General features: G+C 39.5%; 1 protein-coding gene across 1 annotated transcript; it reads left to right on the plus strand.

The window, feature by feature from the left end:
- On the plus strand, positions 1–22,734 carry hook2 (hook microtubule-tethering protein 2). Its single transcript, XM_030140295.1, is given in 26 exon segments — positions 1–214; positions 867–949; positions 1,546–1,618; positions 1,742–1,792; positions 1,933–2,065; positions 2,436–2,503; positions 3,641–3,706; positions 3,908–3,988; positions 5,223–5,389; positions 5,662–5,802; positions 7,250–7,451; positions 7,617–7,727; positions 9,125–9,212; positions 9,785–9,851; positions 10,281–10,347; positions 10,349–10,419; positions 12,437–12,524; positions 13,787–13,792; positions 13,983–14,017; positions 14,103–14,205; positions 14,280–14,318; positions 14,320–14,385; positions 14,471–14,533; positions 14,535–14,579; positions 14,660–14,731; positions 20,608–22,734. Coding segments are annotated over 26 exon segments (2,160 nt in total). The 5' UTR covers positions 1–169; the 3' UTR covers positions 20,737–22,734.
- The last annotated feature ends 2,304 nt before the right edge of the window (positions 22,735–25,038 follow it).

The following is a 25,038-nucleotide window of genomic DNA, read 5'->3' on the forward strand; positions in this document are numbered from 1 at the left end:
CTCGGATAAAAAAAAAGGTGAAACGCGAAGGGGCTCGAGATGCAGGAGGCCATGGCTGCTTAACAACTGACGTAGAAAAGTGTCAGGGTTGAGTATCAAACTTTGGGGGGGAAAGTCTCCAGAGCATTACCCACAACTTCCCTGTGAGCCGCTGAGGTGGCACGGCAGTATGAGTCTGAACAAAGCTGAGCTGTGTGATTCACTGTTAACTTGGGTAAGTTAGATGTTAGCGATGATTTACTAGCAGGGCTAGCCGCCGGGGTTAACGCTGCCAGAAGGGGAAAGCAGGAATATAGCTTTACTTCTGGAACTTGTAACGTCTTGTAATGATTAATCGCTAGTTTACAGACCAAGTAAGTGAGGGTGAACGCAGATGTTAGGCGTTAAAGTGTTCTAGCGTTACTTGTAAGCTACCTGTCGCTAGCCAGCCAAGCTAACTAGCAAGGTAAACACCTTGCAAGTTTACTCTTGTTAGTTTGCGCTTATCAGTAGCAAACTTGACTACGGTGTCAGCATATTGACTGCCAAGAGGAGGAAAACAGACAGTCTTGCAGAGAGTTTGTTATTGGCTAATTTTAGACTTCCCAACACAGAAACTTCATAAGCTTACGGAAAGTCCACCTGTTTTTGGCACTTTGCCCATATAGAGGCTAAACTTAGACCTCAGTTAATATTGATAGCATTCTTAACAGGACTGAATTAATCTCATGTGAGTGCTTAGTGTCTTCTAAAGCAGTGTTACTAAAATTGAATTTATTTAGACAGTCCGTTGGCAGTTGCTTCAAAATATTCAAGCAGCCTTATTGTTACTGAACCAAACATAAGCTCTGTTAAAGGTTATTTATCCTTACTGTCCTCATTCTTAGTTGCAGACATTTCAGGTGCCATCGTGCAACAGCAAGGATGACTTGACAAGTGGAGTGGCCATTGCACATGTGCTGCACAGAATGTAAGAGTGCACCTAAGTCATCAAACTGTGAATGCTCATTGTGTTGTGGTTATGTAAGTTCACAGCTGGTAGAGATTCATTCAAGACCTGCTCACTGAGATTTTCTTATCTATGTCTTTTGTTGAGTAAATTACTCAGGTCTGTTATCTATTCAGATTTTTTTCAAAGTAGAGAGTATGGATTAGGAGGTCAGTGCAGTGAATTTGCTCTGATGTGGCTCTGAGCATATGTGGATGTGAATTTTGAGTAAAGTAATCTGTTCAGGCTTGATGACCTTTGTATTTGGTGGTTGCGTATTTGTGTTAACCTTTTCACCCAGGGTCTGACAGATAAGTTGAAAAAACAATTATTTCTGGATTTCATAAAAAATGGTCTTTATTTGAACATCAAGAATCCTGTGCTTCACATCTTTTTATCGTCAAGTTTTTAACAATGATATCATAATGCCCCAATCTGTAATTTGTACCACGTGACCTCGATAAACTGTTCCACGCAACTGTGATCATGCTCAGCATAACATGCCCCTGTCGCTTCCTGTGAACGTAGTGATATGTTGTCCTTGCCGTCATCAGTGTTCTCTTGTGTCTCATTAACAGAGACCCCTCTTGGTTTAATGAGACATGGTTGGGCAGGATCAAGGAGGAGAGTGGGGCTAACTGGCGCCTCAAGGTGATTTTTGAAACAGTAGGATATGACAGAATACCCTCCAGCAACATAGAATAATCAACCTGTCTAAGGTTTTTTGACTTGAATAATAATCAAGACTGTAACCCTGATTGGACTTTGTTTCAGGTCAGCAACTTGAAGAAGATTCTGAAGAGCATGCTGGAATATTACCACGATGTAAGAAGACCACATTCTCTCCACTTTACCCTAACCCAGTTCTATTACACTTCATTTTACATTAGTGTGGCTCTCTTTTTACTTTTACTTTTTCTATATATCAGACTTCGTCCTAACACCCCTCCTTACTATATGAATAGGTGCTTGGTCACCAAATATCAGATGAACACCTGCCAGACGTGCTCCTCATAGGAGAGATGGGAGATGTCACTGAACTGGGCAAGCTGGTGCAGCTGGTATTGGGCTGTGCTGTCAGCTGTGAGACGAAACAAGGTAAACCGTCTGCTGTCAGTTGGAGTGTTCAGGCTGAGCAGAGGCAACCATCTGTGAAAATTACACACAGGATTAGCTCAAAGTCAAACCGCATGAGTCTTTTTTTTAATGTCCGTCACAGCCTGATCATCACAAGTTAATAACTAACTTGACCACATGATTTTGTTACCACACTTAACTCCATTTTACAAATGACATTTCTGAGGAAGCAAAGCTGATCGAGTCATTGTTATTTAAACAGTGTGTTTTGTCCTACAAATTCAACACCAACTTTTTTTTTTTTGGGGGGGGGGGGGGGCGGTGGTGGTGGATTATTTTTGTTAATCTGTATTTGGCTGTACCTGCAATGGTTGTCTTTTCCCAAATGCAGAGCAAATCCAGCAGATAATGACACTTGAGGAATCTGTCCAGCATGTTGTGATGACAGCCATTCAGGAGGTGAGTGAGCCTCTTGCTTATCCTCTTGGAGCTCTCTGCTTTGCATTAATCCAGCTCTTAGTCACAGTCAATTCACAATCACAGAAATCCCACTAAGCATAAGACTGAACTGAGTCCAGAAACCTTACTCTGTGATATTTCAAGAATATACTGAGCCTTTAATAGGCACCTGTATGGCTGTTTTGGTGGAACATTTCCATATGGGGAAGTGAGCGTCCACACAAAAGGAAATGCCACAAAAAAAAAAAAAAACAAGCAGGTCTACACTATATCCAAGTTTTCACCAAAATTTGATGTGTTGCTACCATGCAGGTGGTTGTTTATGCAGACATGAAGGGAAGGAAAATACTGTTACCATTTGACTAATGGCCAACAGACTGATGTGAGTCAAACTAGATTTTAGTTCTTTCATCATTATGTTGCAGTTAAGGTCAGGTACTGTACATGGATCCTTTTGTGGGACCAACATAAAGTATCAAAGTTTGGACATCAAAAGTGTCTTGTGGTTTAAAAACCAAATTTCCATAGCCAAGTAGAAAATCACATTTGTGCATGTGGCCCATACAAATAGCAGGGAAATGGGTTAAAAATAGGAAAACCTGATTTTTGTGAGAAAAAGACCTATGACCTAATTTTGAAACCATTGTATCAGTTTTGATGCCTCCATGCCCTAGTTGCAACGCTTACCTGTGGTATGTTTTGTCATTTTGATGGTGATTTGTGTTCCTGCATTCATTTACACTGCTCTGATGTTGGCATGAATGTGACACAAAGCTAGTGAATTCTGAAAAACTAGTTTTTGTACACAAATTCCACATAAAAGATAAGGGCAGGTTGTATGCGACTGTCCACATGTCAAAGCGTCCTTGGGCAAGACACTGAACCCTAAATTGTTCCCAGTAGGGCCTGGCAACGCCTTGCATGGTGGTAACTGCCTATTGGTGTATGAGTGTGTGTGTGTGTTATGTAAGTGCAGCCCCTTTACCATAGGAAAATAAACAAGTGTGATGAGCAACAGTGTGGTTATTTTAAACCCTTTTAAAACTGAAACTATGACTGTATGAAAAAATGTTTTGGTAGAAGATTGTGACAATGTTACATTTGTTTTCAATGACCTTTCTGGCTGCTTTGTTTCAGCTTTTGTCAAAAGAGCCCTCGTCTGAACCAGGAAGCCCAGAGACCTACGGGGACTTCAACTACCAGGTTCAAACCTGCCGTGTTTTCATCCAATATGCAACTTTTTTTTTTCACCCCCCCAATCGTGCTCTTGCTCTTTATTCAGAAGATCTGTTACATCCTTCTTTTGTGTTCTCCTTCATCCTTTCATTAAAGCTTACCCCCTCCTGCTGTGCCTGGTGGGACATCTCCTCTGTCTCAATGTTCTCTCGGTTTGTCTGTTTGCAGTCCAGGAAGTATTATTTTCTGAGTGAGGAGGCAGATGAGAAAGAGGACCTCAGCCAGCGCTGCAGAGACCTGGAACATCAGGTTGGTATAAATGGGTTTTATGTCGTGGTAAACATTTCTGATTGCATACTGAGGCTTTCTTTTGTTACATCCCATTTGTCTAACAAAGCTATTGACATGTTCTTAAAAGACAAACTTCTGTGGCTTTTGAGTGATTTAAAAAATGGCTTCACCTCTACGTACCTGGCCTAGTTTCTGATGTACTGTGTTGTGGCTGCAGCATGCTGTTAAATGTGTGTGCCTACAGCTTTTGTGCTCCAGGCCTCATTGATTAGCTCACCTGGCACTTACTGTGTGCACCCACTGCACGCTTGTTTTTGCAACATTGACTGATAACGGACTTATTTAGCGTCTTAAAAACACATCTTAGTCAATCGTTGCATAACATCAAGATAAAATTGACACATTGCTTTGGAGAAGTAGCCAACAATAATTTGTACTGCTCCCTCCAACCTGTTTGTTTACTTACTGAGCCCACGCATCAGGGATTAGTCATTTGTGTTGTTTTGAAAGCTAATTACTGTTAACTGGTCCTGTGCTAAAGCATGCAATCTGTCCTTAGAGTTCAGTGTAGGGTTTTGCTGTAAACTGGAAGGATGTCCAACAGGTAAGTCTGTGCTCCCCTTTAATAACATTGGAATGCCAGCTTGTCTAACAGTAACTGTACTCAGCCTGACTCCAAAACAAACGTTTAGTGAACATACACTGTTGTTACAACACTTTCACAATTCATCCGATTTCATCTGCTTCACCACAGGACACCCCCCCACCCCACCCCCATAACTGTAACAGTGTTGCACTAAATAACTTATATTCATCTATTTATATCAGCAAGATCTGGTTTTGACCCTCAGGGGAATGCAAACAACTTCACTACTGACAAACTTCCATCTGCCTGAGACCATTGCATACCTCCTGACCAACTAGCTCTTGGTGACTGCGCATGTGAAAAGAGAATGAAGCATGTTTTCAAGGTCCTTTATTTGCTACAGGGTTGTGAATTCAAAGCTTTGTTTTTTTATTTGTGTGAAAAAAAGTCAATGTCACTTTTGTGTCATTTTATTACTGATGTTTTTTTTTCATGTGCACCATATCCTCTATTTTTTTTTTTTTTTTTTTTGTCCTCCTTTCTGCAGCTGTGAACTTGGAACTGTGTGTATCTTTTATCCTGTTTCTCTAATCAGTCCATTTCCTCTCTCATTAGTTACACCTCTTTCAGATTTGTTTTCAGTTTCTTGTTCTTACCCTTCCTCAGTTGTCGTTGGCTCTGGAAGAAAAGTTGACCCTACAAACCGAGACACGATCTCTGAAGGAGAAGCTGAGCCGCTCTGACTCTATGGACGCCTCGGCCACTGCCATCACCGGGAAGAAACTCCTGCTGCTGCAGAGTCAGATGGAACAGCTTCAGGAGGAGAACTACAGGTATGAACAACACGCTCAGTTGAATCTAATTATGGGAATGGCCCAGAGTTTGTCAGATGCATTAGTGGTGCATTAAAAACACTCATCAGACTTTGATGTCATTTGCTGAACTTTCAAAAAATAGAGATTTTCAAACACTTAAGCGCCATAATTTTCTAACATCTTGGAGACATGCTGTTGTGTAATCACGCTACATTAACAGTTACCTCACAAAGAGTTCATTCAGTTTATTCTTCACACAAAACACTCCTCTTGTGTCATGTGAATGGAAGATTGGAGAACAGCAGAGATGACATGCGTGTGCATGGAGAGATCTTGGAGCGGGAGGTGGTTGAGCTACAGCAGCGGAACGAGGAGCTAATGAGTCTGGCTCAGGAGGCCCAGGCCCTGAAAGACGAGATGGACATCCTCAGGTGAGACAAGCTCACTGTGCCAGTTTTCTAAGGCAGTGGAGGCGCTGGTGGCCCTCTACTGATTATTTTCTCAATTAATCAATTGTTTGGTCTGTTAAAATACTGGAAAATTATGAAAAATGTTTGGTCTGCATCCTACAGATAACCAATTTACTGTCATAGAATAGAAAAAAACTACAAAAAAGCCCAAATATAGTAACAGATTATCAAACGATATTGAAGGTTAATTTTACAGCTGACAATCAGATGGAATTGTGCTTCCTATCCCTTCTACAAACTGTACCCTTCAGAGCAAAGTCGACATGAGGTTGAATTTGATTTTTAAAGTGTTTTGCATGTTTGCATCTTGGGAAACACTTTTCCTCTACTGCTGTATCTCGGATTCTTGGTGGTATTTTAGACTTACTTACTCACTTACTGACTGTATGAACTAGTTAGCAGTTAATGGTTATTTACACCTGGGTTGTTATTATGTCATGGAGTGGACTGATCAGAACAGATTTTGAGTGTTTTTGGGAGTGGCCCATCCACTCTTGATTATGTCTATAAGAAATATGTAAATATGCACACTGTCATGTGGGGTTTTTCCTGTTCTTTGCTCTACAACTTCCATAATCATGGGGTCATTGAATTGAACCAGAGAAGATGTAGTGCATTATAATACATGACTTTGTAAATGTATTCAAGCCATAATTTTCGTAACTTCTTACCTTGCAAAATTTCACCCATGTGAAATTCGTAAATATATAGTGTTGGAATGGGGAAAAAATATTTGTCTTTTTTTTTTTTTTTTTTTCCAAACAGAAACAGATCTGCTAAAGAGTCATTTTAAGCAAGGTGAAAAACTTAACATAAATTAAAACAGGAAATTAAATGAAGCTGGGTTTACACTGCAGTATTAGGGTCTGTATAAGAAATCAGAGATCCTTCTGACCTATGACTCTGATTCATGCCCGGCTATTTTTGAGGTAGGGGTCATCCTTCCTATTCATGACCTGAAGTTCATTGCCTGGGAACAGAAAGACATAATGAAAACTTCAGGTTTTTTCACAGTTCTAATGATAAAGTGGCTGGGAAAGAGTCTTAAGCCAATAGTTGGTCAGTTTTTAAATTGTTGTGATTAAAATTGACAGTTTAAGTATTTCAACCCACCAGTCCCTTAGTGAGACAGTATATTCTAAACAAAGAACCATTATGTCTTTAAGCTGTAGTTCATCTATCATCAGTTTACACTCACAGACACACTTCCCACACACAGACGTCCGTTCAGCTCTCATCTCTGACATCTGTGATCTGATTATAAGAATTTCATACATTGACACCGGATCGCGTCATAGTCTTTGTATTCAGTACTTAAGCACATATTCTCACTGATGTATGTTGTTTAGAAGTCATGTTTCTGTTCCGCTCCTTGACGCCCTCTCCCACACACTCCCCTCCTCCTCAGACACTCGTCTGACCGGGTGAACCAGCTTGAAGCACTGGTTGAAACATACAAGAGGAAGCTGGAGGACCTGGGTGACCTGCGCAGACAGGTGCGCCTCCTGGAGGAACGCAACACTGTGTACATGCAGCGCACATGCGAGCTGGAGGAGGAGCTGCGCAGGGCTAATGCCGTCCGCAATCAGCTGGACACCTACAAGAGACAGGCAAGCAAAGGGTTGAAAGGAGGAGGAGTGGTGGTGCTCGTTCCTGTGTTGACATCCAAGTGATGTTAAACACAGTCTGGCTCATGCACGTGTTTGGAAAAACCTTGCAGTTTTTGTCAAGCACTCTTGCCAACGCAGACTGTTGCTATGCTCACTGACTTGCAGGCTCATGAGCTTCACACCAGGCACTCAGCAGAGGCCATGAAAGCTGAGAAGTGGCAGTTTGAGTACAAGAACCTTCACGACAAATATGACGCACTGCTGAAGGAGAAAGAAGTGAGTTGGTGACAACTGTTGGGAAACAAAAGTTAATATGTGGTGGGAAAAGAATGAAGTGCTTCTGCTACACTGCGTTATTAGTTTGGAGCATCAATTCATTGTTGCTCTTCTGATGTAATCTAACACTTTAATTTTCATATCACTGTTAAGTGATGGCAGTCCAGTGTGTATCAATATTTGTTGTGATTATTACTAGACACACATTCCCTGCAGGAGAAATTGTTGCCAGGCAAATATTGTACTATTCTTTAGCAAGCCTCCTACATCTTGTGTCAGTTCTAACACCTCCTGCGATCTGACACAAGTGATTAATGTTCACAGTTACTGGAATTAATACATACTGTACTGATAAGTACTGTACATTTACCTTCATTTCTAGGTTAACATGCACCCTAAATAAATGAGACTTTCACGCAGCACAGTTTTTTATATTAGCCTCTTCAGACTTTAAGTTTTAAAATTTGAGAAACTTTAAAGATGTTGACAGATATAATCTAATACTGTCTTTCAGTGACGTGCAGTGGGGTTCATGGTTGGGGAGGCACTGACTCTTTCAGAGCCAGATCTACAAATATATGGTGGCCTGAGAAACTGGAATAGAGAGAGTGAGCAAAAGGAATGGCCTGGGTATATGGGCTCTGCATCAAGTCAGCATAGGTAGAAAGGCAGGAACTCAACAGGAAACCTTCAAAACGAGCCATTTCAAACTAAAAATAAGAAAAAGTTTATGGTCTTACCTTTATTTGTACATGAAATCCATGCACCGATCCTGGTGAATTAAAGTGTATAAAAAAGAACGAAGATTATAAGCGCATGAATCTGTGGACTCACAGGCGCCATCTATCATAAGGCAGGGGTACTGTTTGCCTCCCCTAGTGACTTTTTCACCGCGGTTTTATGATTAATCTGCGAGCCTAAACACATTACAGAAATATATTCCATACGTTATGCAGATTATGGAAGGATAGAGCATATAATCAGAGTGTTGGAAAGCATTTAACTGCCATATACAGAGGGACAGCGACACAATATTTTCATCGGGTACAAGCAGAGTTCATGAGGGGAGGAGACAGTTCTCCTGGAGGCACAGCACAGCGCTGCCTCACGGCGCATCTCCTCCCTGTATTTGAACGGAGCATGCAGAAATTCTGCTATTCTAATTGACAAAAAATAATAATAATAACAATATTGGATTCGAACAGAAAATGAGTTTATAGGACATACCAGCTGACAACTATCAACATTTATTATATTTAGAGTCAAGTTTTTTTTCTTTTCAAGATTGACAAGGGAGGCTCTGCCTCCCCTGCCTCCTCTGACTGCATGTCACTGCTGTCTTTTACTCAGTTTATGCAGTGTGAATAGAACTGTGGAGTTTTTTTTTTCTTTTTCAGCGCCTAATCTCAGAAAGAGACACACTTCGGGAGACAAATGATGAGCTCAGGTGTGCACAAGTCCAACAGAGGTGTCTCAATGGAGCAGGTAAGATGGAGCTGCAAAGTTTTTCCTTGATCGCAATAACCCCTTTGGCATTTATAATTTTGGAGAAGTTAGATTTATCAGAGTGATCAAAACTTAAAATTAAATTAAGCCGTGAAAAACTAATTTCACTAACTGAAATAAAAATTACTTTTTAAAAGCATGGAAACTAATGGAAACATACACACACACACACACACACACACACAGATAGAAAAACTGAATTGAAGGTAAAATCAGCCTTGATTTGCCTTGATGTTAGTGTTTAATGATGTTCAAGAATGAAATGGGTTTACATATTCTGTTTGACACCTGGACAAACTCGAATTACTACTAAATCTACAATAAAACTCTATTGAAACTAGTAGCTTTGGGGGAAAAACTATATTTGTTCTTGTCGAACTAAACTGATATCAAAACCAAAATGAAGGATTAAATGAAAATAAAATCTAATGGAGATTTCCTAACATGAGGACCTCTGGGACTGTACTTCTCACCTGTCTATTTACCTGATTAAAATAAAAATATTGTTCTGTTGTAACTGACATATAATGTCTTTATTTCTGTCTTTACAGGAGGTTTATGTGACAGTGGTGTCACAGCAGGAAACCTTGCTGCAGAAATCCTGCCCACTGAGCTCAAGTATGTTTTTTATTATTGTTTTTTTTTTCTGTGTATGAGCTGTGATGTGGGGGGTTAATGTGTCTAATTTAGATGTAACAGATGAGATTTTTCCTGTAAACCTTTAACAGATTTTCATGGTGTCACTATCAGTAGCCCACTCATGGCCTATATTCATCTTCTATAGTGTAAGATAAACTGCTCAAACAAGCCCAGCTATCAAAGTTTATTTTTAGCACTTGAATGCGCAATTGGCCACCAAAAATAGTGCCACACGGCCATTTGGCCTGGGCGTTGTCATATGGAGGGCTCGGTCGACTCATTTTTTTTTTTTTTGCCTCCATAAGTCTCCTGTGACCCATTTCATCTGTCCCCTTCTGTCTTGTGTTTCCCTTTTCTGTCTCCGTCCTTTAATCCCTGTTGTCCTTTGCTGTGCTGTTTTTCTGATAGGGAGACAGTGGTACGTCTCCAGAGTGAAAACAAGATGTTGTGCGTCCAGGAGGAGACTTACAGGCAGAAAACTTGTGGAAGTGCAGGCTGAATTGGAGGAAGCTCAGCGCAGCAACAACACCCTTGAAACTCAGAACAGGTAGGGGCGATGTGAGTGGATGAGGCTGGGCGATGCAGAAAAAAACAAGTTACAATATAGTGATATATTCATCTTGACACTTTCACTTTGGAAAGTACACTGAAAATTCCACAAAGCTAAAGGCAATGGGCTCAGTTGCTAAACTCTGCAATTTTAGAATGACAAATGTAGTACTATGCATTTTACACTAAGGAAAATAGGGAAAAAAAACTTTCCTGGTTTAACTAACATGTGTGGCCATTTGAGTAGAAATTTGTGACGTTTCCAAAGTACCCTGAATGCAGCATGATTGTCATTGTGTCAAAGTCCAACACAGAAACAGGCCTATCTGTAAATGAGGCCAAGACACAGTACAGACTGAGCAGAGTTCTTTACTTCTTGATCACTTCAGTACAAATGTATGTCAATCTATTGGAACATTTACATATCAAACAGAAATATGGCACGTCACTAGTATTTTTTTGTGTCATTTGTGTCACGGGCTTTTAGATCCATCATTATTAGGTTAAGATGTCCATACGTATTATCATTATTACAATACTTTATGCCAATGTTACACTGTTATGTAACGTGAGAGTTTCAGGGGAACACAGAGAACACAGACTAAAATATGTTACAGATCAGTATTAGAACAATTAACCCTCCTCTGAGCCAACTTATTCTATATTTTTGATATGAGTTCCATATGTAACTGAACTTGATATAGTTTTATTATAAATGTAATGACACCTGTTGTGTTTTATTTCAACAAAACAACCAATGTTGTTACTGGAAGTGACAAATGGTGAAAGTGTTTGATCATGAGTGAAAGGTGTCAAGATGGAGCAACTTAAAACTAAAAAGAAATAAAATTGCAGGTAAAATAAGGTTTGTTTTCTCCACTGTCAGTGTTATCAGAATAAAATGCCTTTTTAAAATGTAAAATAGTAATAGCTGAATAGTTTTGTAAATAATATTTGATGCCATTATTTATTTTTATTCTAGTTTTTTCCAGTTTCTATAAATAAAGGTCAATAGTCACTTCCACAGTAAAAATAAAACGGAAACTACTTGTGCACTCATATGAATAAAACAAACTGAGGTTAAAAACCAAACTGAAAGACTCAATACAAATAATGATGAAAATGTCAAAACTATAAAATCTCTATGAAGACAGCTCTGTTAATTTCTGTGATGAGGTTTGCTACCAGACCCCGGTAAGATTAGAACTCACATTCACTCACATTGTTTTTATTAATATTTAAACCAGACCACTGTTCCTCCTAAGCTTTTATTGCCTGATGTAAACCTACAGGGGTTATGAGGTGAGGTGTGGTCTCCGGTGCCAAAGTCTAATAGATTTTATAGCCAGATCACTTCCTGTGTGAGGAATCACAAAACCACCAGATCAATACAAAAATCAAGGCATTGAAGAGGTTTGTATTAAAACGGTTAACGACACATAACTGGATTTGCAGTTTAGTTTCATATGAACAGAGTTTCTGAGGTGGCGTTGGTTCTTGGATGTGAAGATGGTTGTTTGGCTGATGGTGGGTGTGATATCTGCCTAAATGTCAACTCACCCTCTGGACTGTGTGCTCAATTGAGCTGTGTGGGCCGGACTGGAGGACAGACAGCAGAAAGCCAGATTGTCCCTTGGCTGTGTGTGTATGTGTGTGTTTTACATGCCTGTGGGCATGTGGACATGTGGGTGGTGTGTGTGTGTGTGTGTACATGCAACACCAGGTCCAGGGTGTGGGAAGACTCCTCAGCAACAGTAACAGGAGGAGAGGAGTGGAGTGAGCATGCTCAGTGAAGCTCGGCCATGAATGGCCAGGCAGCGCCACTTGTTGCAATAGATGAACAGCGCAACATCTTCCACCCACAGAATCAACTTAATCACCTCCTGTTTCATCGTTCCTCTTGCGTTTTTCAATCTCTGTGTTCCTTAAACATTTGCTCTGTATTGATTTCTTCTGAATAGGTTTGCTCTTTCAGTTTTCAACCCATCCTCTCGTTCTTTTCATTGTTTCCACAGGTTGAACCAACAGCAGATTTCAGAGCTGCGTTCTCAGGTCGAAGAGCTCCAGAGAGCACTCCAGGAACAGGACAGCAAGAACGAGGATGTGAGTTCAGACGTCACCTTCCCTCTACCTCCTTTCTCAAAGATGTGTCCCTTGCCCAACTTTCCTCATCACAAAAGCACTGCGTTTTCTCCCATCAATTCGACATGTTGCTATTTGAGTCTATATTTTAAGTACAGTGAACAAATCAAAAGCCTCCACATTTAACTGATCAGTCGGGGAAGTCGAGGGATGAGTTCTGATTTCATGTACAGCTCAAGTAGAATGTCTGAGAAGTCAGTTCAGGCTTCATGAGACTGAGGATGTTTTTACCCCTGAAAGTCCAAACCACAGCCTGTAGTTAGTTTCACCTTTTTTTTTTTTTTGCCATGTATACTTTTGGTCTAGTTAGTTTAATTGTCACTGCAATATTTGGGAGTAGATGAAACAGCTTCAATATCATGACATAGTGGTTTATATGGGTCTGAAGGTCCAGACCAAACAGCCAGTCTTTGGTACACCCGAAAAAGTGAAGACCTAAAAATCCAGTCAAGTAAAAAAATCCAAAAGTCAGGACTGAACCACATTGGTGTGAAAGCATCCTGAAACAAGAACAGTTCAAATCAGTAATAAAAATATACCTGTTCTAAAAAGAAATTCAGTTTTCTGAATTTTAGGCCTAAAATGATCTAAAGCTTAATTTTAGCTGATGTTAAAAACTGATTGATCTAATGTTTAATTGAAGCAAAATCAGAAAAACATGTTTTTAGTACTTTGTTGCATCCTCCATACAACACTTATGTTCAAAAACCAAAATTAACTTTAAACAGAAGAAATGAAAATAAATAGAAGAATTTACAGCACTTTAACAAATAGAGAAAACAAAGATGATAAAAATGTTATAATTTTTAATGTGATCTCTCGTGGCATTTTTGTTCTTTTGGTGATGGCTGTTAATTTAGAATCTTATGCAAATATAAAGCTGCTGGAGGGGGGAAAAAAAACATAATCAGAAACCTCTCATCAGCCTCTTCTGCTCTGATTTGAGAGAGTTGCAAAGACTGGGCTCAGTGTGACAACATGAAATTGCATTTACGATTGATCTACCATATGACACAACATCATGAGCACACAATTCACAGAATAAACGGACATGTGTACTCTTGGTGATTTGAGGACCTGCTGTGTTTGTTCTCCCTGCTCTGATACATGTGTGGGATTTTAACCCATGTTTGCTGTGGTGACTCACTGTTAACGCCTGCCCCTCTCTGTCTGTCTGTGTCTCCCTCTGCCTGCCCCCATCGAATCAACTCTGCCAAAATCAGGCCATCGTACGTACGGCCCACCCTCTGCCCAACTGCCCATGATTTAACTCTTTGACAGCTTGACTTTCACAACTTATTCTTTTGTGTATTTAGGTGTGTGTTGATGTGTGTTGTGGGTTTATTCAGTTGGAAAGCTGTCCATCTTTGAGTTTTTGGGTAATTTTTAATCTGTTTTTCTCCTTCTTTTTATCTAAAGTCCTCTCTGTTGAAGAAAAAGCTTGAGGAGCATTTGTAAGTACCCCACTGCTGCTTACATGTGTATTTATCTTCACAGCTTCCAAACAACAGATGATTAAAACTGAAGCTTTCTTTGCAGAGAGAAGCTCCATGAGGCCCACTCAGATCTCCAAAAGAAGAGAGAGGTCATTGATGACCTGGAGCCCAAAGCTGACAGCAGTAGTAAGTCATTTCTTCATAATGTCACTTTATGTTCTTTCTTGGAACACCTGCATTTTTAGCATTGCTAGTAATAAAATGTCCTTGTCCTTTTCAGTGGCAAAAAAAGATCGATGAACTCCAAGAGATCCTGCGGAAAGAAGGATGAGGACATGAAGCAGATGGAGGAGCGATACAAACGCTACGTGGAGAAGGCTAGAACGGTAGGTTTACAATGTCCACATGGATTGTACATCCATCACCGTGTGTCTTTAAAGTTGCATTTAAAGGCTGGTCGTGTCTGTGTAGGTGATCAAAACGCTAGATCCTAAGCAGCAGCCGGTCACTGTGGCTCCTGATGTCCAGGCCCTGAAGAAATCAGCTGTCAGAAAGAGATAGGAAGATCAAACACCTGGAGGTATGAAGATGTTGCCACTTAAAAGACAAATTTACCACTGTTTAAGTGTCACAGGGCTGATGATGAGGCCATTTGTGCAGAACGACTATGAGAAGAGCCGAGCCAGACATGACCAAGAGGAGAAACTCATCATTCTGCGTGGTACAACATGGGTGAGTCTGCACGCAAGGTTAACCTGTTAAACCCTGGGCGATTTGTCTCCAGCAGAATAATTTCATTGTAACACAAAACAATGGATTTGTCGATAGCAGAAAACTTCATTCACATAAAACTAAGTTATGAATCAGAAAACAGCAAACGCAAAACAACATTCATATCATCGCATCATAACCTTTATTCGCAACCTTTATTTTTACTCATCTTTGGTTCATTCAGTGAGTTTAGGGTGTATTCACACCAGGAAGTCGACAGTTCACTTGCTTTGGTCCGGACCAATTTTTTTTTTTTTCTTTTAATTTGGTGCGGTTCGCATTCACACTTTACCTTTTTGTCAGTGGACCAAAATCTGTAAACAAAACCACCGTGTGCTGAGGTCGTTCATCCATTGGACAGAAATGAACTGTCGATTAAAGCGCTCAGTCCAAGGTGAAAGGAGAGAATCATGGAAATTTTGCGTGCTGTTTTTGTTATCGTCATAACGGTTTTTACAGATGCAGGCGTTTGCACAAAGTGTTGAGCAGCAAGAGCGTTTGATGCAACGTCAGGTTTACAATATTGTAGAATTAATTTCTCAATGGCGAAGACACAGGGCCATACAGCTATGGAGGACAGCGCTCATGTTGCACATCATGTTGTGACTGTTGGTCTGATTCACGCAAGACGTAACAGGTATGAAGGTGGAATTCTGCTGTGTCCTTTCTAGCAGTTGTGTAATATGGACAATCTGCCCAGATGTCTAAAAGGCAGTGTGTCTCTTCCGAGCTCCAAGTTTGACCACGGCTCATTTTCAGCTCCGTAGCCTATTCTCACTCTGAGCGGGTCTCTGTAAAACTCTGTTGTCCATAATGCTCGACAACACGACGGGAGCTCGTTAGGTACAAAAAACCCCAACTGTGTCGGATCGGGTCCGATCTGCTTTCACACCTCAAAACGAACCGCACCAGGGTTCGTAGGAACCGCCCGAGACCCCGCCTCTTCAACTGGGTCTCGGTTCGCTTGTTTGGTGCGGAACAGAGTTTCGGTGGTTTTTATTCACACCAGCCCAAAAGGTCTGAACCAAGGGAGCAAACGAACTCCGGTCTGTTTAAACGGACCTAAACAAGGCAGTGTGTGAAAGTGGAAGAGAAATAAGACTTGTACTGCTGGATCTGCTTAGTGGTTAGGCTTAGCACTGCAAAATTGGCACATTGGTCCTATTTTCATGGAATTATTAATGACACACTTGTCTTGAACTACTATATTGTTCTGATATTTGCCCATGTAAGTGCTTGTTGTTTCAATTGTGTTCTGTTTTTTTGGTGAGCTTTTCACTGGTGATCTTCTGGTTATGTGAATGTATTGCATGTGTATATTGCTACAAAGGTTCACGTAGTGTTTCCATGGCAACACAGACGCAACTTCTGTGCCTGTCTTTCCGAAGCACCCTTGATATTTTAAGTACGTAAATGTATGTAAAGTGGATAATCTGCTTTGTGTGATGCCATTATTCAGTATTACAATGATGATAATGCAACTTGTGTTAAGGATACAATGAAGCACCTATATCACCTATCAGGTCTTTGTCTTTGTGCTTTAATAAAACTCTACTCGCATAGAAAACATACACTAAATGAAAAAATAAAACAAATAATTTATGTGCTTTCACTGGAGAAATGAATACCAACCAATTCAACATAACAAATTAAAGTATAATTTTCCACACTCATTTTTAGCTTACCGGCTGACAGGCCGTAAGCTATTGTCATCATGCAGCGTCCGGCGGCAGCGTCTGTCGTCCGTTGTCGTCTGTTACAAAAAATTCAATCATCTTCTTCTCCGAAACTACAATTCCGATTGACTTCAAACTTGGTATACAGCTTCTTTATGATGATGTCAACAAAAGTTAGTGAAATTATTTGGATCTGGATCTGATTCTGGATTTGGTGCGACTTTGAAAAATTTCCCCATTATAAGAGATAGGAAGTGGATGGATGCAATAACTCAGTAAATATAAATGATATCCAGTGGAAATTTTTACAGTACAGCTCTGATAGGGAGATGACCAAAACATAATGGCCACATGCTGATCAGGATCTTCTTCTGGATCCGGGAACTTATGGAAAATTTAACATGGGCTCTTACGGGGAAAAAGTTTTATCGTATTCTTCTCCCAAACTCCAGTTATGATTGAATTCAAACTTGGTATACAGCTTCTGTATGATGATGTCAGCACAAGGTATTGAAATTATTTCGATCCGGATCTGATTCTGGATTTGGTGCCACTTTGAAAAATTTTCCCATTATAAGAGATAGGAAGTGGATAGATCCAATAAATCAGTAAGTGTCAGTGATATCAAGTTGGAATTTGAATTTTTTTACATATCTGATTAGAATATGACCAGAACGTGGGCTATTTCTGTAATAGAATAAATACACATAACTGGGTGATAATAAATGGCATCTGGATACATTTCCCAAAGCTTTTAATTTGGCCGGTAAGCTACAGGGCCATTGGTCCTATTTTTAATTAATAATTTATTTTAATATTGTATTCTAAATTCAACAGGAATCTCTTTAAATCAGGCATGTCCAAAGTCCGGCCCGGGGGCCAATCACGGCCCGCGGTCAGATTTTCTATGGCCCACAGCTTCGGTTTTATAATGTATTATTTATGGCCCACTTGGACTGTTGAACAGAGTACATGAATCATAAAAGGTTCCAAATGCAGTTTCTCCTTTCACCTCATGGTGGCAGCACCACTCTAACTCTATCTGGCTCTGTGACTTTGCCGTGAACCCTTTTCGCTAATTTCTAACCACGGCGCCTGTAAATAAAAAAAACAAAAGTTGACAGTGAGGGCCGCCGCTTCCAGGAGAGATGGGAATTACAATTTTTTTTTCACTGAAAATCGAGGTGATTGTGTTTGCCTAATTTGTCAAGAGACTGTTGTCTTGTTTAAGGAATTCAATGTAAAGAGACACTAGCAGACAAAACATGCTAACGCATACGACAAGCTAGCAGGGAATGAGCGTTCTGAAAAAGTGAAGCAAGCTGCTTTAAACTCACAACAGTGACTCTTCATGTGAGCCTGGGAGTTCAATGAATTCACCACCAGGGCAGGCTACCAAGTTGCCAGGTTAGTTGCCTCTAACTGCTGGTGTTATGTACTTGTAGATGTGACACAAAATATTACTTTCTGAATGATTCTGGGAAAGACAAGAGTAAGAGTCATATGTTTTCATCTGAAATGTTAACAGACTTTGCATTACTGAGTAATATATGAGTAATGATTACTCATATAAGTCATGTTTAAAATGAACGTGGGGTTAAGATTTTTTATCAACTTCTTGGACGTTTAAGATACTCCACACGGTTTGTTCTACGTTATCTGACTCCAGATGTGAAAGGAAGGCAGAAATGTTTTTTTTTTTTTTTTTTTTTTTTTTTTTTTTTAATTTGTTCACACCTGAGTGGCTTAGATTTGGTTACATTGCCATTTAAAAAAAATAATATTTTGATAATGAAAATAAAGTTGTTTTTAAAATTATCGCGGTTATATGTAATTTTTACTGTTTAAAAAACGTCCGAAGGGACCACTGGCCCCTGGCAATCTCCACATTATCAGATCTGGCCCTCTTTAAAAAAAGTTTGGACACCCCTGCTTTAAATTATCTCTTAATCAGCTCCAGTGATTAAATAAATTGTAAATTATTTTCAACAAGTCCTTTCTTAGCTTACCAGAAGACAGGCCATAAGCTATTGTCATCATGTGGCGCCCGGTGGTGTCTGTCTGTCGTCCGTCATCCGTTACAAAAATTTCAATCGTCGTCTTCTCCAAAACTACAACTCCAATTGACTTCAAACTTGGTATACAGTTTCTTTATGATGATGTCAACAAAACGTAGTGCAATTATTTGGATCTGGATCTGATTCTGGATTTGGTGCGACTTTGAAAAATTTCCCCATTATAAGAGATAGAAGTGGATCGATGCAATAACTTGGTAAATATAAATGATATCCAGTGTAAATTTCTACAGTCCAGCCCTGATGGGGAGATGACCAAAACATAATGGTCACATGCTGATCAGGATCTTCTTCTGGATCCGGAAACTTACGGAAAATTTAACATGGGCTCTTATGGGGAAAACATTTCAATCGTCTTTTTCTCTGAAACTACAGTTCTGATTAACTTCAAACTTGGTATACAGCTTCTTTATGATGATGTCAACACAAGGTATTGAAATTATTTTGATCTGGATCTGATTCTGGATTTGGTGCAACTTTGACAAATTTTCCCATTATAACAGATAGGAAGTGGATTGATCCAATAAATCAGTAAGTATCAATGATATCAAGTTGGAATTTGAATTTTTTACAGATCTGATTGGAATATGACCAAAACATGAGCTATTTCTATAATGTAATAAATACATAACTGGGTGATAATAAATGGCATCTGGATACATTTCCCAAAGCTTTTAATTTGGCCGGTAAGCTACAGGGCCATTGGTCCTATTTTTTTCTCTTGCATTTGGATGTTTTGTCATAGGGGTTCACACTCACAAAACTAGAGAAACTATTCACAGGTGTAAATAAAATAATTTTTCTTATGGATCATCATCGGGCAGTCTTTTGCAATGGGTTTATCATACATAAACATATCACGATGATGAAAATAATGTGATTTATTGGTCAATGCTGGTTCACCAAAGTGCCAGGCACTGAATATCCACATGTTGTACTGATGAAAGGCCTCAGTGGTCACCATCCGTAATCTATCAGTCCTGTGTTGGTCTGATGTCTTTGAAATTTACCATTTTACCCTTGACCCTCGCCACAGGGTATTGTCATCAGTTCGTCGTTCGTCTGTCTGTCCGTATGTGCAAAAACTTTGGCATGGACTGAAAGCAAAGGGTTTTCAAGTGCTGGCATGTTATGTTCTAAAACTAGTTCTCTGTGTTGTCCATGGGCTAATGATGCTACCTTATCTGTTCCAAACCAGCAGAGATTTTGGCGATTTTACAATCAGCCCTCATGATAAAGCTTTTTTTGTTGTGCATTCATTGTCATACAAATAATTCTGACTTGTTTGATGCTACCAGTATAAGCCTTCCAATAGTTTAAAACAGAGGTGCTTCTTGTTTCTAAATGCTTCCAAATGCTTCTAGAAGAAATTAAACTTTTGTGTCTATGATGCCCCAGTTCTGTCTAATCAGAATTCAGACAGATAAGAGGGTTAAATGCATGATTGACAGCTGTAATCGCCAATCATTGATCAGATTCCATCCACTGCTCTACAACTGCGTAAACCCAAAAGCCAAAGCATCTTCACATTTTCATAACAGCATGAACCACTGTCAGCTTCATCTATCTTTGTGTTTGGCACTTTGATTTGGTCTGAGGAGGATCTACTGGAGGAAAGATATATTCTCCTTTTTTTGATTTTTAGCTCTGGCATCTTCAGTAACACGCATACTTTACATCTGATGAAAAAGAAGAGCCATTTATTAGCATTAAACACTGAAGACAATAAGAAAATCCTCATTTCAGGCTCTGTGACCAGAATTTATACAGAGAAGATTTCATATAAATAACATAAAGAAAATCCTCATTTCAGGCTCTGTGACCAGAATTTATACAAAGACGATTTCATATAAATAACATAATTTATTTTTAAAAAAAAGGCTATTTCTAAAAATCACAAAGAAATTTCTGATAATGACTGGTAACAATAGAATTATTAAGTCACTATAAGAGCATCACTCAAATCTCACACATTGGGAAGTGATGTGGAAGTGTGACATTTCTGTCTGTCCTCATCCAGTTTTTTTTTCTACAGCTAAATTTAGATCAAATCTGAAATATAAGACTTTGTCTTGTCATGTCTCAGGGGGATGTGTTGCATCAGAAGGTGGCTGGTGAGCGGACTGGTCCCTCCAATCAGGCCATGTCTTTCCTGGCCCAGCAGAGGCAGTCCACCAACGCCAGGAGAGGCCTGACACGACACCATCCAAGATAAAGAAAAAAACCTGAAATTAAAAAGCAGACCACCTGGCTAAGACGCTGAAGGGAAGTCCAGACGGGAGCAGAGATGCTGAGAGGGACGAGGAGCTGATGTGGCTTCACCTGATCTCCCAGTTTGCCTTCACTGAATCGCTGCACCTCAGAATATATTGAATGCTGCTGCCCTCTGCTGGCTCCTAATGATATGAGACTGTCTGAGCCCTACAGCAGAGATACTACTTGTGTTGAATTCTGCTGTTTATAGGAGTGAACCCTCTATTGAAACACATGACTGGAGCAGATGTTATAGAGCCTTAAATGACATGGTGCCACCTACTAAGGTGACTTTATTTCGTGTTTATTGTCTTAAGCTCACTCCTATTTCTTTTAAGTCATTTTTATAAAGTACCTTTTTATGTTCAACGATCAGGTGAAGCTAGTTTCGAAAACAATTTCAGATCAAATGTAGCTGACGAGGTACTGATCAAACTGGTACTTATTAATTTTGTTTGGGAGTCTACCATTGTCCTCTTCCTCCCAATGCCTGAAACTACAGCTGAAACGCATGAACTCATGTTGAAGATGCACTAATACGTGCTAATAAAAACAAAACACGCATACAATCCCTGTTGACTGAAAACATCCTCACCACTTGTAGCCATCAGTAACATCTCCTTGGTTTTTGTTTTTTTTCTAAATTTCTTTTAGCGTTTAATTTTTATGTGAAATTGAAGTGAATTTTGGCTTTAATATGAAGGGTCTTAGAGATGTACAGACCTTTAGGGCATGTATTAGCTTTAGTCTGTTTGCCTTTTTGTTTCAAGTCTGTAAATTTAATATTCATGTTAGACTTTTCACAGCATACGCCAAAGCACTTTCCCTGCGCCGGTTTGTTGAGTGCCTCACATAGTTTAAAAATCCCTCTGTAGCTATGACTGACTGAGGTTTCTGGTTGACGTCTGGCTTGTTTGACGTTCCAGGCTCTGCTGCTGTATCCAGCATACTCAGTTTCCTCTTGGGTACTGCAGGATGGCAAGGCGGTGGCAGTGATGGAGGTTTTTGAGCATCCTCTCAGTGAGTCCTGCAGGATTCTAGTCGGTTTTGTAGGGGGCGTGAGGTCTGCTCTCCATCAGAGCCCACCTCCAAGTCTCAATTGGCACAAATAGATTTTACTTAAACTACAGGGTTGTCTTTCATCTGCCTTCATATGGATTTTCTCTGAATTTGAGTCTGTCTTCCAGCTTTTTTTCTTCCCAAAGATTAAAAAAAGCATTGTGTTGTGGGTAGGACCTAATTGCACTCACCACTTTAGACTCCAAATTGAAAGTTGTTGACTTGTAACCGACAGGAAGCTTCTTAGTCACAAAGACTGGAAAATCGCCCACAATGTGATTGAGTCATTATTATTATTATTATTATTATTATTATTATTATATTAATTAATTAGTAATAATAATAACAATAACACTAAAGAGTGAGTCATAAATGGCTGCTGCTAGACTTTATTTACACTCAAACTGAACAGGAAATTTACACATTGATGCACTGGAATTCTTTTGTTGGGCAGGTCTATTTACTGGAAGTCAAGTTTGAGTCTTTAACAAAATATTCTCAACACTTGGTCTGCCTTCATTCACTACTGGTTATTTTTTTCCGTTTGAACAGATGTCTTATCTTTTAGTCTTGAATCGGTCCCCATATCAAAGCTGCTGTTTTGTGACTTTTACTTCCTCCCTGCGGATGTTTGTGCTATGATCCATACAGACCAGAATTCTGCTGTTGTGCACACATTTTTTATACTCTGAGTTTATATGTATGATGTAAGTCTTTATCCTTGCTCCACATTTGCATGGCTTGAAGGGGTTAATTTTTGCTTGTTGGTGTTTGTCTGTTATATAATGGTCTTGTAGATTATAGTGTGCTGTACTTCACCCAGGGATCTGAGGCAAGTTAAAGATTTGTAGTCCTGTCTGTTCTACTTTTGGATTACAAATAAATGGGATCTTAGATGTGACGTGGTGTCTGGAGTTGTCTTTGACAATAACTTCAAAGTCTGCAGTGATGGAGATATAAATATTTATCCAGAAGGATATGAGAAAGAACACTGACCCTGGTTTTTTCACCTTAGTCCTCCTGGTGGGTACAGATTAAATCTGTCATGATCTAAAGGCCAGACTCATGAGTCACACTTCTCACATCTTTTATGCAACTGCAAGAACAGTTCAGTGGAACTGTGAAAAACCATATTAATAGTATCTATTACACCACTTTGCCTCAGCATGTCTAAAAACCATTATCAAGTACTGACATACCTAGATGTACCAAACAGAATCATAGAAAACAGACAATTGTACTGTATCCTGATGAATCCTGGTATTGTCATCTTGGAATATGTCTGTGTCATCAGAGAAGAAAAATCCACTGATGTTGAGACCTGGTCATTCTTCTTTTATTCATTATTTATTAGTAGACCTGCTCCACTGCAGGTTAGTGTCAAAAAGTTAATCATAGATCTGTTCAAGTTTCTCCAAAAGGCATGTTGGTTATCCAACAAGTACAAACCCAAAACACTCTAACTGTTGCACTTATTATTGAATGAATAGCACGACTGTGCATTTTCTGCTCAGGCCTTTAGAATACTGTAGGTCTTTAGAATACATGTGATGAAGTCCTTTTGGAGAACTACTGTGGTGCGTTGTGAATGCAGCTGAAATACACTTTTCATCCAAAAAGTCTTAACACACAATATGTTATTGGATTACCTTTAGCTTTGATTACAGGATGTCAATGCCCTAGCTTTTATTTTTTTCATCTTCTACAGGTGATAGAGTCAAACCACTGTGTAAAGTTTTCACCGTCACATCACACAATGGAGTTCAGGTCTGGACTGCGTGGTGTCCAATCCATGTGTGAAAATGATGTCTCATCCTTCTGAACCACTCCTTAACAATCTGATCGTGATGAATCCTGGTATTGTCATCTTGGAATTTGTCTGTCATCAGAGAAGAAAAATCCACTGATGTTGAGACCTAGTCATTCAGTATATTCAGGTTCAGCAGACGTCATTTTATGGAAACTGATGTTGATGAACCTAGACCTGACCAACTGAAGCAACCCCAGATCATAACACTGCCCCCATAGGCTTGTACTGTAGGCACTAGGCATGATGAGTAATCACTTCATCCACCTCTCTTCTCAACCTGATACACCTATCACTCTGGAACAGGGTCGATCTGGACTCATCAGACCATAAGATCGTTTTCCATTGAAACACTGTACAGTCTTTATATCAAAGGGGGGTTTATTATTATTAACTGCATCAGTTAGGGTTAAACAATTTGTTGCAGCTGAAACATATTTATCACTGTAGTAAATATCCACTGGAAGGATATTAGTTTAATTTAGGTGGGGAGTTATTATTGTCAGTATTATACCATAATGCTAAAAATTATGCATATTTTTTGCCTAAAAAGGTAAGTTAACAGAACTTTTTGTTGCAAACATTCTGGCTGAAAAACAAGAAATGAATTGGCTGTATTAAAAATTTTAAAAAATGTTTGTGTCCCATTTAGTGATTCATTGGACTGGCCTCATGGGGAACTAGAACAGAGGTGATGTTAATGTCAGTAACACCTGTGCTTTGACGGATTTCAGAAACCAGAATATCTGCTGAAAAGGTTCATCACATCCCATTTACAGTTTTTCTCAGTCATTTTGGTACATTTCTCAGATCAAAATTGAAATTCTCAAACCTACTTCTTCAGTCTTCACATTGTGTCACTTGTGCACATCAAAAAAGCAGTTTCTCATTTCTTTGAAGAAGTTGCAAATGCTTTGGTACATCCATGCAAATGATTATGTACAGTTCTCTGCTGCTTCCTACATTATCAGTTGCTTATGTCATGTTGATCAAAATGTATTATAATGGATCTCTGTTGAATAGTCTCACCCCCCACAACTTTAGGCATTAGTACATCGCATACATCTTTACGTGTAAAATGGTTGAACAAGTTGTCATAATATGTCAAGCATATTTCTATACATTTCCATGAGGCTTTTTTTCTAAATCTGTCCTGAATTGGGTAAGACACTAAAAGATTATTTCCACACTACGTCGCAAGAGAATATATTTGTTGTGATGTGGATGAGAATTTGTGGCCCAACAGACAGGAATGTCAGGAGGTGTAGGATGACTGCACAGTAATTCCTACAGCACTGCATGTACAGTTTTCCCTAAGGAGATTGTTCTATGTTCACATTTCTACTTTTGGTTTTTGGTTTTTTTCTTGTGCTATGCAGTGCTGTCTTTTCCTTTCTG

The sequence above is a fragment of the Sphaeramia orbicularis genome, chromosome 8 (assembly GCF_902148855.1).
Source record: "Sphaeramia orbicularis chromosome 8, fSphaOr1.1, whole genome shotgun sequence".
Lineage (NCBI taxonomy): Eukaryota > Metazoa > Chordata > Actinopteri > Kurtiformes > Apogonidae > Sphaeramia > Sphaeramia orbicularis.